The sequence below is a fragment of the Caenorhabditis elegans genome, chromosome V, assembly GCF_000002985.6.
Source record: "Caenorhabditis elegans chromosome V".
NCBI lineage: Eukaryota > Metazoa > Nematoda > Chromadorea > Rhabditida > Rhabditidae > Caenorhabditis > Caenorhabditis elegans.
The window spans coordinates 1,694,293-1,710,771 of record NC_003283.11 but is presented as its reverse complement, the minus strand read 5'-3'; the positions used below and the strand labels follow the sequence as shown (position 1 = coordinate 1,710,771).

The 16,479-nt window shown below is 33.9% G+C and overlaps 2 protein-coding genes, 1 non-coding gene and 1 pseudogene across 5 annotated transcripts; 1 reads left to right on the top strand and 3 right to left on the bottom strand.

The window, feature by feature from the left end:
• Positions 1-108: 108 nt before the first annotated feature.
• Positions 109-2,031, bottom strand: srw-99 (the record flags this gene model as incomplete). Of its 2 annotated transcripts, NM_071086.1 has the most annotated exons (6): positions 109-292; positions 348-580; positions 623-746; positions 874-1,146; positions 1,720-1,932; positions 1,988-2,031. In NM_071086.1, the coding sequence occupies 6 exons, from the start codon at positions 2,029-2,031 to the stop codon at positions 109-111; spliced, it is 1,071 nt and encodes a 356-aa protein (NP_503487.1). The 2 variants fall into 2 exon arrangements, with proteins under 2 accessions (NP_503487.1, NP_001300257.1); NM_001313328.1 differs by lacking the exon at positions 874-1,146.
• Positions 2,032-6,718: 4,687 nt separating this feature from the next.
• srw-90 (G-protein coupled receptors family 1 profile domain-containing protein) lies at positions 6,719-8,721 on the bottom strand (the record flags this gene model as incomplete). The annotated part of the gene is made up of 5 exons (NM_071085.1): positions 6,719-6,884; positions 7,291-7,523; positions 7,576-7,975; positions 8,391-8,600; positions 8,654-8,721. 5 exons carry the CDS (start codon positions 8,719-8,721, stop codon positions 6,719-6,721), a joined length of 1,077 nt encoding a protein of 358 aa, NP_503486.1.
• A 433-nt stretch (positions 8,722-9,154) lies between these two features.
• On the top strand, positions 9,155-12,883 carry Y46H3C.6 (annotated as a pseudogene). The gene is made up of 5 exons: positions 9,155-9,204; positions 11,018-11,543; positions 11,888-12,388; positions 12,437-12,666; positions 12,718-12,883. Coding segments are annotated over exons 1-5 (1,473 nt in total).
• Positions 12,884-12,912: 29 nt separating this feature from the next.
• Positions 12,913-12,933, bottom strand: 21ur-9982. Its single transcript, NR_068614.1, has one exon.
• Between the last annotated feature and the right edge of the window lie 3,546 nt (positions 12,934-16,479).

Genomic DNA, 16,479 nt, shown 5'->3' with positions numbered 1-16,479 from the left:
CAACAAAGCAACAGATCCAAAAATAGTGACAAAAAGTTTTGCGGGGCTGGATAGTTTAACACTTGTTGAACAAATTGAACAAGCCTAACAAAATATTTTTTTCTTTCATCATTCAAGGCTCACACGATTGCGAAAAAATATAGCTTCATTAATCTTCTTTTTTCTAATTCCAAACATTTTCCAGATAGTTTTTCGGTACTGAGTTGACATCATAAAGCATATCACTGAATGGCAGATGGAATTGATGGTTAACAAAAGTGTGAAATATATTACCAAATCAACAGAGATCAAACTGAAATTTGTTTATTTTTTTTTCAAAATTTTCATTAAAAAATTTCTTAACTTACTAAACACGATCATCCGTATTGAAAAACACCTTGACCAGACTAATAATGCCCATCGGAGCTTCAGCGATAAAATACGCATTCGTCATAAAAACAATGCATTTTGTGGTTTTGTGGCGTGCTTCGGATCTATCAATAGTATTGCTACGATGTGATACCTTATCAAGTTTCTTTGTTTTTCTGAGCTCACGGAGCAGGAAAAATGTGAGGATTGGAAAGGCACCACATGGAAGATCCTGAAAGTGTTTTTGTTGAGTTATTAGGAAATTCCTACTAACCCTTGTTACTAAGCCATTAACCAAGTAAAATAATCGGAGAACAAGTTGATTATTATTTTGAAACAATGGTATCAGTGACAATGTATATTTGGATGCGTTGTTTATGTCTTGAAATTCGGCGCAGCTGAAATTTTTTGGATGAAATAATATTTTCGCTACGAGTAACAATACAGTAATCCAGTTTTTTTTCTGAAAACTATATATGTCACAAACTATGACAACATTTTATTTTACATAAAATCATATATGACCTAATTGGCAGCGGAATTGTTCTGTCCTCGAGAACTTGAAATCTCAACTGATAAACTAGAGAAAGCGTCGCGCTAACGCATTGAACAACAATGAAAAGTTTCCATCCAACTTTTGGTTTTGCGAACTTGCTTCGGTCAGTTAAACTTTTTAGTATAACGTATCTGACGCTTGCCAGCAAGACCCCAAGCCACGAACTACAGCGACGAAAATGATATTGAAGAGCCCAAACGTTCATGTTCAAATAGATTTTCCAGAGCTTATTGGATGTTAAGCTGTAACATATGTCAATTTTAAAGTGTAGGTGATTGTCCTATACTGTTAATTGTGGGGCCGGTTTTTTTTAGGTTTTCTCAGAAAATTCTGGGAAATAAATCTGGGAAAAATTTTCAAATGACTCCAAATTTGCCTTTGATTACGAATATCGATGTGAAAAAATCGAAAAAATTTCTCTGATTTTATATTTGAGCTTGAAATTGTGATTTTTGCGTCCCCGTGAGATTTATTTAAATGCGCGCCTAGCCAAAATGGAAGCCAGAAATCCGTGAAAAAGCCGAAAATCTGACGGAAGTGAAAATATATGAAGAAAATTACATGATGCAAACGCGCTCCATTTGGGCGCGCATTTGAAAAATATCATGGGGACGCCAATGAAAACCGGTATTTCAAGCTCATATATAAAATCAGAGAAAATTTTTTAAAATTTTTTTCTTAGATATTCGGAATCAGGGGAAAATTTGGAGTCATTTAAAAGTATTTCCCTGATTTCTGTACTCCACCTTTAAGTAATGGCAAAAAAACATTCTGATGTATTTTTCTTGTATGTAGGTCGCAAAGCTTAAACTCACCACTCAGGATTCTCTACATCGACCATTTCAAAATGTTTATAAACTGTTGCAGACATTGCGCAAATATCAGAAAATGCAATTCCAATTAATATCACGTTTGTAGAAGTGGTTCTCATAGACTTCCTTGTCAGAACTATTAAGTGCAACAAATTGATTATCAGAGCAAAACAACACAACGAGAAATTCGCATAATGCGCGTAATTGGCAATGTCACTGAAAAATAAAATAAAAATAACAATGAGATTTATTCGAGAAAAAAATTACAAACTTGACAATTTGTTCGTAGGGTCCTGCATGAAACTTTGGCTTCATTTTGCAATAGATCAGGAATTTTTTATAATGAATTTGATGGAAAATAACTCTAACTATAAGACGGGGTTTATGTTATCGCAAAAATTCTAATTTGGAAAATTACAAATTTTCGGAGAATATAACTTTTCATGCAGAAAAATCGGGTAGGACAAACTCCTTTTGTGATTTTTGAAAAAAAAAGAGCATTTTGCAATACGTTAGAGGTGCTTCTCTGAATATGTAAAATTCGCTTTAAAAAATATAAAAACAAGAAAAATGATGGAACCTAGTATTGTTTGAAAAACAGCATTTTTAGGTCTAATCTTGATTTAGTAAGTTTTATAGACGTGGGAACATTTTGAAACGTTTTCAAGAAAAAAATTGAAAAAAAAAATTCGGATAAAGCAACTGTTGGTAGTAAAAACGAATGCACGGGGTTCTGGCCTTCCTCATTGAATTTTTTGCGCTCCATTGACAATCACCCGCCGGACAACGCGTGGGAAAGCCGTGTACTCCACACGGACCAATACAGTTAGTTTTACAACTAAAATCGAGCCGCGACGCGACACGCAACGCGCCGTAAATCTACCCCAGATATGGCCGAGCCAAAATGGCCTAGTTCGGCAAACTCTTCCATTTCAATTTATGAGGGATGATGAGGGCGTACAAGGTAAATGATAAATCTTTAAATGCCACAATAGTTAGCCAATCAACTTACTTGATATCTTTTTCAAGGGAATCTTTCTCGTCATAGTATCCCATCCTGAAATTGCAAAAATAATAACAAAACAAAATAGGAAAAGATAATTTCAGGTGTTTTCGTAAAAGCCGCTTATATTTTGCCCCTCAAATGTTATGAAAAAGTTAATATGTCAAGAATTAACATGAGTTCGCCGTTTTTAACCTAACACGGAAATTTTTTTCATTCGGGAAGCGTACTTTAGGGGCTCGAACAGCTATTATTAATATGGATTTTAGTGAGTCAAGAACCAGATATAATGATGGTAAAAACTATATGCACTTTCGGTGTTTCGCTGAACTTATAACCAAAACCTACTGACTGAAAATAATGCCTTATTTGAAATATCATAGAAACACTGAGAACGCATATACTTTTCGCCACCACTGTGTTTCATCATTGTTTGAAAAATATACTGAGAATTTGTACGAGATCTATGAAACATGCACTACCCCATGGGTTAATTAATGAAAAGAACCCTCCCCAAATTTTTTTTTACTAAAAGTTGTTTTTTGAACTTAATGTAAGTGAATATGTGAAATGTACCCATAGACTAAAAATGTGGACAAAAGAGCTATATTAACAAGAATGGAATAGTTATAAGAAATTTCAAAAATAAACTAATTTGCCAAATTTGCCGGAAAAAGGGCGGAACTGTTCGGCAATTTGTGGTTAGGTACTTTTCTTTTAGAAATTTCAGAATTTCAATTTTAATCGGCAAAATTGTATATAGATATGTTCTTACATCTATTTTGAAAAGTGAGCTAATTCTATGAAAATATCTAGAAAAAAACGGGGAAAAAATTTCAAAAAGGCACATTTTTAAGTGTTTCCGGCAAATTGATTTTTGGCAAACGGGCAAATTTATCGATGTGTCAAATTTATCGACAAAAAAAAATAAATGAATAAATGAAGTAAAATATATTGTTAGAGACTAGAAATTCCTTGAATTATTGTAAATGAGCAAGTCAAAATTTTATCAATTTTTTGTTTTTAGGAATCTGGTAAGTAGGGGCATTTGCGTATACGGTGACTTAGTGATTCTGAAGAATTCTTTAAAAAATTACGTATGCCTAATTTGATTCTGTAAATAAGTGAGCGTTTTTATTTATTCTTGATCGAATTAGTATGCATATTTTGTAGATTTAACCAGATTGGTAGCTGGAAAAGTCTTGGTTTCAGTTGCCGTAGTTCAGAATTTTTTCCTAGTAATTGTTTGCCAGGAAAAAAGAAAGACGCTGAGATCAGTTTGTTCAGTTTTTTTTTGCATTATAAAAACTTGCCGTAGTTTTTCCTATTTAGAATGTTTACAAAAACTTTGTGTTAGTGCGAGATTAATGGAAACTGCAAGACTGATTTTCAAATGTGCCCGAAAAATTTTGAAAAATACAGCTTTTGGTTATTTTTGTCATTTTTTAAAAAAATACTTCCGTACAAGCTAGAGTACGTTGTTTGGTATTTTCTGGTAAATTTGATTATGGTGAACAGTTTTATTAAATAAAAAAGAATCGCTTCATATCATTTTACCGTACTTTTGAATTTTTGAATAAAACAGCTTTTGCTTAAATTTTGAAATGTTTTAAAATAAACTTCCGTACAAGCTAGAGTACGTTGTTTGGTATTTTCCAGTAAATTTGATTATGGTGAACAATTTTATGAAATAAAAAAATGACTCCATATCATTTTACAGTACTTTTCAATTTCTGAAAAGTACAGCTTTTGGTTAAATTTTGAAATTTTTTAAAATAAACTTCCGTACAAGCTAGCATACTTTGTTTAAAATTTTTGATAAATTTGACCATGCTAAACAGTTTTATAAAATAAAAAGAAGCACTCCATATGATTTTCCAGTACTTTTGAATTTTTGAAAAATACAGCTTTTGGTTATTTTTGTCATTAAAAAAAAAAAACTTCCGTACAAGCTAGATTACGTTGTTTGGTATTTTCTGGTATATTTGATTGTACTGAACAGTTTTATTAAATAAAAAAGAATCGCTTCATATCATTTTACCGTACTTTTCAATTTTTGAATAAAACAGCTTTTTGGTTAAATTTGAAATTTTTTAAAATAAACTTCCGTACAAGCTAGAATACGTTGTTTGGTATTTTCTGGTAAATTTGATTACGGTGAACAGTTTTATGAAATAAAAAAAATCGCTCCATATGATTTTACCGTACTTTTGAAATTTTGAATAAAACAGCTTTTGCTTAAATTTTGAAATTTTTTAAAATAAACTTCCGTACAAGCTAGAGTACGTTGTTTGGTATTTTCTGGGAAATTTGATTATAGTGAACAGTTTTATGAAATAAAAAAGAATGACTCCATATCATTTTACCGTACTTTTGAAATTTTGAATAAAACAGCTTTTGCTTAAATTTTGAAATTTTTTAAAATAAACTTCCGTACAAGCTAGAGTACGTTGTTTGGTATTTTCTGGGAAATTTGATTACGGTGAACAGTTTTATTAAATAAAAAAGAATCGCTTCATATCATTTTACCGTACTTTTCAATTTTTGAATAAAACAGCTTTTTGGTTAAATTTGAAATTTTTTAAAATAAACTTCCGTACAAGCTAGAGTACGTTGTTTGGTATTTTCCAGTAAATTTGATTATGGTGAACAATTTTATGAAATAAAAAAATGACTCCATATCATTTTACAGTACTTTTCAATTTCTGAAAAGTACAGCTTTTGGTTAAATTTTGAAATTTTTTAAAATAAACTTCCGTACAAGCTAGCATACTTTGTTTAAAATTTTTGATAAATTTGACCATGCTAAACAGTTTTATAAAATAAAAAGAAGCACTCCATATGATTTTCCAGTACTTTTGAATTTTTGAAAAATACAGCTTTTGGTTATTTTTGTCATTAAAAAAAAAACTTCCGTACAAGCTAGATTACGTTGTTTGGTATTTTCTGGTATATTTGATTGTACTGAACAGTTTTATGAAATAAAAAAGAATCGCTCCATATGATTTTACCGTACTTTTGAAATTTTGAATAAAACAGCTTTTGCTTAAATTTTGAAATTTTTTAAAATAAACTTCCGTACAAGCTAGAGTACGTTGTTTGGTATTTTCTGGGAAATTTGATTATAGTGACCATTTTTTTTAAATAAAAAAGAATGACTCCATATCATTTTACCGTACTTTTGAATTTTTGAATAAAACAGCTTTTGCTTAAATTTTGAAATTTTTTAAAATAAACTTCCGTACAAGCTAGAGTACGTTGTTTGGTATTTTCTGGGAAATTTGATTATAGTGAACAGTTTTATAAAATAAAAAAGAATGACTCCATATCATTTTACCGTACTTTTGAATTTTTGAATAAAACAGCTTTTGCTTAAATTTTGAAATTTTTTAAAATAAACTTCCGTACAAGCTAGAGTACGTTGTTTGGTATTTTCTGGGAAATTTGATTATGGTGAACACTTTTGTAAAATAAAAAAGAAGCACTTGATATGATTTTCCAGTACTTTTGAATTTTTGAAAAATATAGCTTTTGGTTATTTTTGTCATTTTTTTTAAATAGTTCCGTATAAGCTAGCATACTTTGTTAGTTATTTTTTGGTAGAAATTCATGTGTGCGACAAATGCCAAAATTGCAAGACAGACTTTCTGGCAAAAAGCCAGTGCAAAAAATGTGATAATTATGTTTTATTAGTGAAAGCAATCGTGCTGCTTGAAATGTAATTTATGTGCAATCATGTCAAACAACAAAAATACATCGATAATAAACTAAAGGTTTCAAGATAATTATCGATTTCAGTTACAATAGAAGATTCCACGAAGACAATAAGGTGCCAAGGCCTGCCAGTTTTTGTGAATAGTTCCCCAAAGAACATAACATAGCCGGCTGATATGAGAACGTCTTTAAAAATCAATCATAATTAAACCAAGTTCAATAAACAACTGCTCAGCACTGTATTCACTTGTAGCTTCTGGAAAAAAACTCATAAAATTAAGCCGATTAAACTTGAATATTCACCTTTTTCCCGATGCAATTAAAGCATGAAAACATATTGTAAACTGCTTTTCGATACTGTAGTGACATTGAAAAGCATACGACACAGTGAATTGAAGCGTTCACAGTAAATAGTGAATCACATAGAAGCACAGTATTTTGAGCAAGTTTTCTGAAAGAAGAAACTGAGTTTTGCCAAAAAAATTTAATCAAAATAAAGAAGTCCTCATTGAAAAATATGCAAAGCAGCTATGAAGCTTATAAACATTTTATAAATCGAAACACAAAAAGAACAATTCTGAAAAAATTCGCCACGCGTTTCTGGCGTCCCTCATAAATTGAAATGGAAGAGTTTGCCGAACTAGGCCATTTTGACTCGGCCATATCTGGGGTAGATTTACGGCGCGTTGCTTGTCGCGTCGCGGCTCGATTTTAGTTGTAAAACTAATTGTGTTTGTCCGTGTGGAGTACACGGCTTTCCCACGCGTTCTCCGGCGGCGATTGTCAATGGAGCGCGAAAAATTCAATGAGGAAGGCCAGAACCCTGTGCACAGCCGTAGACCAAAAAAAACTCTTACCGAAACTGGGCTTCTTTAAGCCAAATTGCAGTATACAAATCGGCAATTCCTAACGGAAACTCGGATATAAAAAACGATGTCGCTACAAAAATGATAAAAATCGTTGTACGATCTTTTTTTGAGTTTCTCAAGTTTTTATTTGTCGCTGCTATTTCAACTGTAGACGAATTGGATTTTCTCATTCCGTAGATCAATAGAACATTTAAAAATGGTAATGTAAAGCATGGAATCAGCTGAATAAATTGTTAAAAATGTATAAAGGGTTTCTTAACATTTCATAGATACCTTTGCAAATACGGCCTCTATGAACATTCGTATCCTACCAAGTATATAATCGTTCATTAAGAATAATGAATTGTATTGCTGAGCATACACGGGAATCTCTTCAATTTGTGTGCTATGTGAGCACTGGACATCCGGTTTCCAAACTCCAATTTGAACATTTTCCACGTGTAGGTAGAAGGAGATTGTGAAGGCAAAACTGATGAAGAATGCAGTCAAAGTAACCTTTACTCCATATTTTTGCGTAGAGTATCGATTTTTCCGGTTCGTCACATCACTGATAACCCGATATCTAACAACAGCCAACAACATTCCAAGCCATGCAGAACATCGGCGTGACGCGTTGTGTACTGAAGTTAGAAACCAGTCTAGACGCATTTCTGACAATGTATTCGGGGGATTACTGAAATCAAAAACTGACTGTGAGTCATTGCATCCATCAACTTTTGAGATTTCATCTTTGCTCCCACGACCAGCCAAGGGAGGGCTTAAGGCTAAGGAGTGGCCTAACTAGGGAGTTTTTCAACCATACGGTGCGATCGGGTAAAAGTAAACGTGTTATGCGATTGCTGGCATCTTAGGTAACGTAAGCTTAGGCAAGCTTAGGTAAGATGCCAGCAATCGCATAACACGTTTACTTTTACCCGATCGCACCGTATGGTTGAAAAACTCCCTAGTAAGCCTAAGCCTAAGCCAACGCCTAAACCTGCCTAAGCTTAAGCCTGAGCCTAAGCTTAAGCCTGAGCAATAGCCTACGCCTAAGCCTAAGCCTGAGCATAAGCCAAAGCCGAAAATCCGACGATCGTATCAAAACTAACCATTTATTCCGCAAGTCCATTAGTTGAAAATCATTTCTCAAAATGATCAACATACAAGACAAATCGCATAATGCAATTCCAATCATAATTATGTTAGTTGATGACGTCATCATTGACTTCCTGGTGAGAACCACCAAGTGAAAGAAATTCAATATAGATCCAATTATGGAGAAAATAAACTCAACGGCCAAGCTTTGAAAAGCGAGGATCCTGAAAAATGTTGAGTATCCTCAGAATTCTGATGTTTTTTTTTTAAACTATACTGGAAGAAATTAGAAGAGTTGGCATCTTGCTCGACGAAGCCATGATGGTCAATTGATATGGTGTACATTTAGAAAATGATAGTGAAAAAAAAGTTTTTATGATAATGAGTCTAAGAAAACACGGCTAGCAAGGTTCATGGTTCAGTGAATTTCGCCTGATGCGTGCTTCGCATTTTTTCCTGTACAATTTAAATCTCATTTTCAGAAAATTCACCAAAATTAATTCTTTTTATATTTTCTATTTTTAATTGTATTTTGACATTTGCATTTCAAAAAACAAAACCCCTTGTTTACCGTACTCCACATTTAAAGGAGCACGCATTTTTGCTGAGTGGTATCGACACGCTCACGGACACTTTTGTGTGTGCGCCTTTAAAATTACTGTACATTTTCTTTCTTTTTTTCTTGGCTGATTTCGTAATGTTTTCTCGAGTTTTTGATTGTTTTTTCTCAATTTTTCTTATTTTCTTTGTTACTAACTAACATATAAAATTATTTTCAGCTAATCATCGGGGCGAAAATCGATCGCAGTAGGAGGAAAACGACGAAAAGTGAGGTTTTTGCCAAAATATCTCGAAAAATTCAATTTTTGTTATTGAAAACAGATGCAAATATGAAGAATAACGTTTTGAAACTCTTTCGCAATTATTTCATTGATTTAAATCGAAATTCAACTGAAAATTCACAAAATTTATGAAAATTTACGCATTTCTCACGAAAATTGAAGCTAACTTAAATGTACAACAGTTTTTTGATACCTGCTTTCATGTAAATGTTTTATTGTCTTTTCGCCTCCGCTCTAACTTATTTTTTTCGTAAAATAATGATTATTTTTCTTTAAATTTTAAAACAAACGGCTAGGTGCCTAAAATTCACCTAATAGGCGACCTACTTTTTGAAAAATAAAATTTAGCCACGGAAAAGTGGGCATAGGTCGCCTGAAGGCTTTTTTTTGAGAATATCCTCAATTTTTAGGAAAATTCACCGAAAAAAAATTGATTTATCAACAAAAAGGGTAATTTAATGATACAATTAGATATTTTTACTTTGATGTTGAGAAAATATCCGGAGTTTTGGTGGATTTTTTCCCTCTACGACTTTTAAAGGCGCACGCATTTTCGCGAAATGATCTCGCCACGCATTGTTTTTGAAAAAATAATTTTTAAATCAATAAGTGGCGCGTGGCGAGATCATTTCGCAAAAATGCACGCTCCTATAAAGTCGTAATGGTAGAAAAATAAATACTGTATTGAAAAAGTCGATTTTAAACGAGAAAACAAAAAAAAATCGATTATTTCAAAAATCGAAAACGATTTTTTTTAATATGGAATTTTTTTGGGAAAATTCCTCGGAAAAATATTGATTTATCAAAATATGCTGATTTTTGTGAGAAAAAATCAATTTTCTTTGAAATATTGAAAAACTCGACTTTTAACCTAAAAATTTCCATTATTATTACCATAAAAAACAAAACCTTTCGATTTTCTTTTATAAAAGAACTACATTTTCAAAAAATAAATTATATATTTTTTAGCCTCGGAAAAATGGGTATAGGTCGCCTGCAGATTTTTTTGGTGAAAATCCTCGAGCTTTTAGAAAATTCGACGAAAAAACTATTGATTTATCAAAAATTATTGAGCAATAACCTTGAATTAATGTAAAAATTCGATTTTCTGCACAAAAACAGCAATTTTCGATTTTTTTGTGTAAGAAAATACTGAAAAACCGACACCGACACCATGAAAACAACACGACGGCTCGCCTGGTAGGCGACCTACTTTTAAAAAAAATATAATTTTTTACATTTTAGCCACGGAAAAGTAGGCGTAGGTCGCCTACGGTATTTTTTTGCGAAAATTCGACGAAAAAACTATTGATTTTTAGTTTTTTCGGAATTATTGAAAAAGTCGACCGCCAGGGACTCGTAGGGACGAAAAATATGTGAAATAATTTAAGTATTTTAAATATCAAAAACAAAAAATCTTCCTTTTTATTACATTTTAGCCACGTAACGGTAGGTAGGCGTAGCTCGCCTACGATTTTTTTAAATTTTTCAAATATAGTGGCCGTTAGAAACACCTAAAATTAGTAGTTTCGACCACTCTAGATAGACTACCAAAAATTGAAAATTTTTAATGATTTGAGAATAGCCGTGGTGTCATCAGTAGCTAGCCATTCTCTTTTTTTTTTTGAAAAAAAAATTTAAAGAAAAATTAGAAACTTGAAAAATCATGTTCCCATGCGGAAATCCTGAAATTAAAAAAATTTAAAAAAAATCCGAAATTAATCAAAATTTTGCTCAATAAAAATGATGGAGCAGAATTTTTTTAAACATTTCCACGATAATTTTCAATAATTTTGCAGATAATCTTTTATTCAAAAAAAAAAACGAGAAGCCCAGATGTCTGCGCCAACCGAAACCCAGGCCCGCGAGCTCAAGATCGATGGTGGTGACGGTAACCCCTTCACCCTGGAGCGAGAGCCGGATTCAAGAACCGTCATCACCATCGCTCACTACAGGACGACGGACAAGCCCGAGCCACTCGTGATGCCTTTGAGTCTGCAGGCACCTGGGGCAGGACGAGGAGGGAGATGTGTGGAGGATGAGGAAGATGATGCTGATGATGAAGTTAAAGAAGAGCCAGAGGATGAAAAGGAGCCAGAGGATGAAGAGGAGCCAGCGGAGGACGAGGAGGACGACGAGGAGGTTGAAGAGCGCCTGGAGGAGGAGCCAAGAAACGTTACCGGAGGAGACGAGGCCAGCGAGGGAGACGCGTCACTTGGCAGCCTTCGTGCTCCATCTGATGACGAGGGGGAGCAATCTCCTTGGAATTCGGATGGGGCCGAAGAGGGGCGCAGATCTCCGACCTGGTCAGTGTCATGGTACAGCGTAAGTTACAGCTTTTCACATTGTATTTTTTTCAAACAAAAAAAATTCCAATTTTTTAAACGATTTTTTCAAATTTTGCAACAATTTTTTTTTGCTTTTTTTTTTTGGTTTTTTTTCGCAAAAAAAAAACAATTGTCAAAAGTGGTATTTCAAATTAAATATTTAAAAAAAACAAAAAAAAATTGAGAACTAGTCTTTCTGACACTTTTTCCAAAAAAAAAACTTTTTGATTAATTTTGAAATTTCCTTACAATTAGGGAAAAATTGGAAATTAAATAGCCAATTTTTTAAATTTGCAAAATTGAAAAATAATTTAAAAATTAGAAAAAATGTACAATTTTCAGGATCTTGGTTCCTGGAACAGGATGATAATGGGGTCGTCGGCCAGTAGCCGTAGCCTGAGCAGCATCAGCTCGCTGTCGACTTTCCGGTCGCCAGTGTGCTCGACCTCGGGCTACGTGTCCGGCGGCGCCTTCGACCTGGAAGACGATGATGATGAAGGTGTTCTGGATGATGATGAGGATGATGAGGAGGAGGATGTGATGGAGGTGGCGATGGAAGCCGATGACGAGGAGGATGTGGTGAATGTGGAGATGGCGGGCGATGATGCCGAAGCAATCGACGATGCGGTGCCAGAGTAGGAGAAGGAGGAAGCTGCTGGGCCGTCACCGAGCTCCAATCCATTGAAAAGATCTGCCACAGATCTTCCGGATGACGAGCCCAGCACAAAGCGGCCAACTTCGCCGACAATGGCCGGATCGTCATTTCGCTCTCGTCAACGCCACGATTCGGAACTCCACCGACCAAAGCAACCTGGAATTGAAAAAAATATTGAAGAATCTCGGGTATCAAATTTTTAGCCTAATTTTATTTATAGTTCGATCTTATTTCAGCATTGAGGATATGGAGTGTGATGAGTATTTTGTGATGCCGTTCAAGTCAGCGACTCAGAAAAAATTGGTGGTTTTTAATGTCACTGGTGGTCAATCGGCGGCCCTGCTCACTGCCAGAATTGATAAAGCGCGATGGATGAGCTCATTCAGCTTCGATTTCCCTTCTGGCCAGTTTCTTTGGCCCTCAATTTGTATGGACGATTTGTCAAATTGCACATCTTGGCCACCTCGTAAGTTTTGAAAAAAACTTTGATTAAATAATTTTTTCTTCAAATTTTCAGTTCATCCAACTTCGTATCACACGATGAGGCTCTCCAAGATGTGCATTTGATCAAGACCGCCTTCGACGATGAAGAAATTGTGAAGAGTGCAAAGGAAAGGATGACTGCGAAAGGATTTAAGACTTATTGGAGGATTCGCAAGGAGTTGTTGGATGCGTCGATGAATTAAAATAATATATGAATTAAAATAATATATTTGTCGATAGAATATAAAAATTAAGCAAAAGAGAAGAAATACATTTCAAAAATCGAGCGCGCAACAGTAGTCATTTAATGAATTACTGTAGTTTTCGCTACGAGATATTTTGCGCGTCAAATATGCTGTGAGGTACGCATTCTCAAAATTTAGTGCTCCCATAATAAATTTTTCACATAAATTCAATAAAAAAGATTTAGAAATTAGGTATTTACAACAAAAAAATTTGCAAAAGTCGTGCAAAATCAGAATATTTTGCCGAAAGCTGTAAAAACTTTTCCTCGAGAAGTACACGAGCTGCGTAATTCGACAAAATACCGTAATTATCTTCCATTCGTGAATATGAGGGAGCCAGTGACGTCGAGAGCAGAGCTAAAATTTTCATCATTTCGCAGTTTTTTTCTGAAAACTGAGTGGTCGTTTAAAATATTATTACATGAACACTAAATTCTGAGAATGTGTATTGCGCAACGAAATTGCCAAAAAAATATAAAATATCTCGTAGCGAAAACTACAGTAATCCTTTATTTGACTACTGTAGCGCTTGTGTGGATTTACGGAAACCATTTATAAAGAAAATTGAAAACAGCGAGCCCGTAAATCGACACCAGTGCTACAGTAGTAATTTAAAGAATTTCTGTAGTTTTCGCTACGAGATATTTTGCGCGTCAGACATGTTGTGCAGTACGCATTCTCGGAATTTTGTGCTCCTGTAATAAAATTTGTTGTTTCGACCACTCTAGCTAGACTACTAAATAACTGTAATTTTTAATGATTGATTTGAGAATGGCCGTGGTCTCATCAGTAGCTAGCCATTCTCGTTTTATGTGAATTTTTGAGAAAAAACTTGAAAATTGAAGTTCCTCAGTGATTTCCTCCGCGATTTTCAACAAAAAAGTCGAACAAAAACACACTGCCGTCGCCTACAACTCGCCTGGTAGGCTACCTATTTTGAGGAAGCCCACGACGATCGACCAATGACTTGTGTGCACTTCTCCGCTGATTTCTGTCAATTCTTCTGGAATAAAGCTATTATTCATAGCATATTATACTCTTAATTTTTTGAAATTAATATGTACATACCAATTTTCATGTAAATATTTCATTGTCTTACCGTGCCTCTGCTCCAACTTCTATTTTTTCGTAAAATAATGATTATTTTTTCTTGATTTATCAACAAAAAGGGTGATTTTGATGATAAAATTATTTTTATTTTGATATAGAGAACTTATCCGGAATTAAAATGTTTTTTTCTTATACTACGAATTCAAAGGCGCACGCATTTTCGCGAAATGGTCTCGCCACACATTGATTTTGAAAATATATTTTGAACGGCGCGTGGCGGGACCATTTTGCGAAAATGCACGCGCCTTTAAAGTCGTAATGGAAGAAAAATAAATACTGTATTTGAAAAAGTCGATTTTAAACGAAAAAACAAAAAAAAATCGATTATTTTTAAAATCGAAACCATTTTTTTAATATGGCATTTTTTGAGAAAATTCCGCGGAAAAAAAAATATTGATTCATCAAAAAAATATTGAGAAATTACTCGGAATTATTGAAAGAAGTCGATTTTTTACCAAAAAATTAGATTTTAGCCACGGAAATGTAGGCGTAGGTCGCCTACGAAATTTTTTTTGATTTTTTTAAATATAGTGGACGTTAAAAACACCTGAAAAAAGTAGTTTCGACCACTCTAGCTAGACTACCTTGTTATTTTTAACGAATTGAGAATGGCCGTGGTCTCATCAGTAGCTAGCCATTCTCGTTTTAATTTAATTTTTTGGAAAAAAATTAGAAGCTCGAAAATTCGTGTTTCTTCGTCCGTGGCTCCTTTCCAGATCGGTGCTCTGAAGAAAATCTCGTTCCATTTGAAAATTCTGAAAATTTGAAAATAAAAAACAACTTTAAAGGCGCATGCATTTTCGCAAAATGGTCTCGCCACGCATTGATTTTTGAAATAAAAAATTTTTAAATCAATAAGTGGCGCGTGGCGAGACCATTTCCCAAAAATGCATGCGCCTTTAATTCGTAGTGGAAGAAAAATAAATGCTGTATTTGAAAAAGTCGATTATTTTTAAAACAAAAAACAGTAGGCGTAGGTCGCTTTTTTTTGTTGGGAAAATTGGAAAAAAATTAGACCGAAAAACCTACACCTTTTTTGACCGCGTGCCTAAAACTCGGCTGGTAGGCGACCTATTTTTTGAAAAATAAATTTTAGCCACGGCAAAATAGGTATAGGTCGCCGGCTCCTCCACTTTTTGGAAAATTCGACGAAAAAACTATTGGTTTATCAAAAAATATTGAGAAATTGCTCGGAATTATTAAAAAAGTCGACTCTTTTTAACAAAAAAAAACGGAAAAAACTCGATTTTCCTTTTTGAAAAAAAAGACAGTTTAGCCGAGTAGGTGTAGGTTGCCTGAAGCCTTTTTTTTGAGGAAATCCTAGTTTTTTTGGGAAAACTACGAAAAAACTAATGATTTATCGAAAATATTAAAAAATTAGACTTTATAACGAAAAAAAAAACTAAAAATCTATTTTTATTACATTTTAGCCACGTAACGATAGGTAGGCGTAGATCGCCTACAATTTTTTTTTGAATTTTTTAAATATAGTGGCCGTTATAAACACCTTAAATTAGTAGTTTTGACCACTCTAGCTAGACTACGAAAAAATTGTAATTTTTAATGATTTGAGAATGGCCGTGGTCTCATCAGTAGCTAGCCATTCTCGTTTTAATTTAATTTTTTGGAAAAAAAAATTAGAAACTTGAAAATTCGTGTTTCATCAAGTACGAATGATCATCATCAAGTACGAATGGCCTGTAAAACAAGGGGATAAATGGATTTTTGCAAGAACCAACCGGAGATCTTGCTTTTTTATATTGGAGAACTTAGAGGAGCTACTTTCGAGCAAAACGATGGATGAAATGATTGCTGTTGTTGAGGAACCGAACATCCGGGTAACGAATCACGGGGGGAGGTAGTGTTTCTTCCAGGGTCGCAGGGAGTTGTGGAGAGCCCGAGGGCCGCTGCCACAGCTTTAGGCTTCTTCCACAGGTCCATCGGTTACATTGGTACCAGGGGTGTGCGGCAAATCTCAAAATTTGCCGAGCTCGGCAAATTCGGCAAATTCGGCAAATTTGCCGAGCTCGGCAAACATATACCTTGCCAAAATTACAAAAAAAAAATTTTGGATTTCTGGAAGTATTTTCATAGAAATGAATTGGAATATTTTTTTTAAGATTATTCGTGAGTTTCTGGACCTAGAAATTTGATTCTAGGCGCCCCACAGGGCATTTTGTTTCCAATTTATTTTTTACAGGCATATACCTTGTTTTTTTTCGAAACTCTATTTGAGATATTTGGCTAAAAATTGTTTTGCCCGACTTTGTTCAAATGTGTCGAATTCATTTATTTAACATAATTACTCACAGAGCCTGTGCTTTAAGCATTTTAAATTATTCGAAGAACTTAATAGAAATCAATGAAATTCAGTGCTAACTCAAAAAATCTTGGTAAAATGAAAAGTTTCAAAATAAAACTATATCCAAAGATTTGTTTAA